The sequence below is a fragment of the Carlito syrichta genome, unplaced genomic scaffold, assembly GCF_000164805.1.
Source record: "Carlito syrichta isolate Samal-C Ts95f unplaced genomic scaffold, Tarsius_syrichta-2.0.1 Scaffold307934, whole genome shotgun sequence".
NCBI lineage: Eukaryota > Metazoa > Chordata > Mammalia > Primates > Tarsiidae > Carlito > Carlito syrichta.
In genome coordinates, this window is record NW_007252030.1 from 225727 (window position 1) to 226227 (window position 501).

The window sequence follows — 501 nt, forward strand, 5'->3', positions numbered from 1 at the left end:
CGCGCGCGTGATGAGCAGGTAGCGGTTGAGCGCCACCAGGCAGTGCGACAGCAGCGACACGGTGAGCCCCAGCCCCAGCAGCCCGCCGCGCAGCAGGCGGTAGCTGCCGCCCGCGCCGTCCCAGCCCGCGGGGGGCTCCGCGGCGCCGGCCGGCAGCAGCCCCAGCACCGCCTCCTGCGGCATCCAGAGAGCGCACACGCTGAGGTCGGCGGCGCAGCCGTTGACGATGAAGGCGTTGCTGGTGGTCTGCAGCTTGCGGAAGGACGACACGAGATAGATGACCATGCCGTTGGCCAGCGTGCCCCCGATGGCCAGGCCCGAGTACAGCAGCGACACGGGGATGCGCCGGCCCGCCCACGACTCCTCCTCCTCGCAGAGCAGCAGCGGCGATCCCCCGGGCGCGGAGGAGGCGGACGCGGAGGAGGAGTTGGTCATCCTGGCCGGCCCCTCGCACCTCGCCCGCTAGCGTCGGCGGCCCGCGGCGCGGCCCATCGCGACCCC

General features: G+C 74.5%; 1 protein-coding gene across 1 annotated transcript in view; it reads right to left on the reverse strand.

Annotated features, from left to right (window-relative positions):
• Nucleotides 1-492, reverse strand: part of GPR88 (G protein-coupled receptor 88) — a 1571-nt gene extending 1079 nt beyond the window's left edge. The window contains exon 1 of the mRNA XM_021715860.1: nucleotides 4-492. Within this exon, the coding sequence (XP_021571535.1) occupies nucleotides 4-435 (432 nt within the window). The 5' untranslated portion in view covers nucleotides 436-492. The remainder of the gene's footprint in view (nucleotides 1-3) is intronic.
• Nucleotides 493-501: the final 9 nt, after the last annotated feature.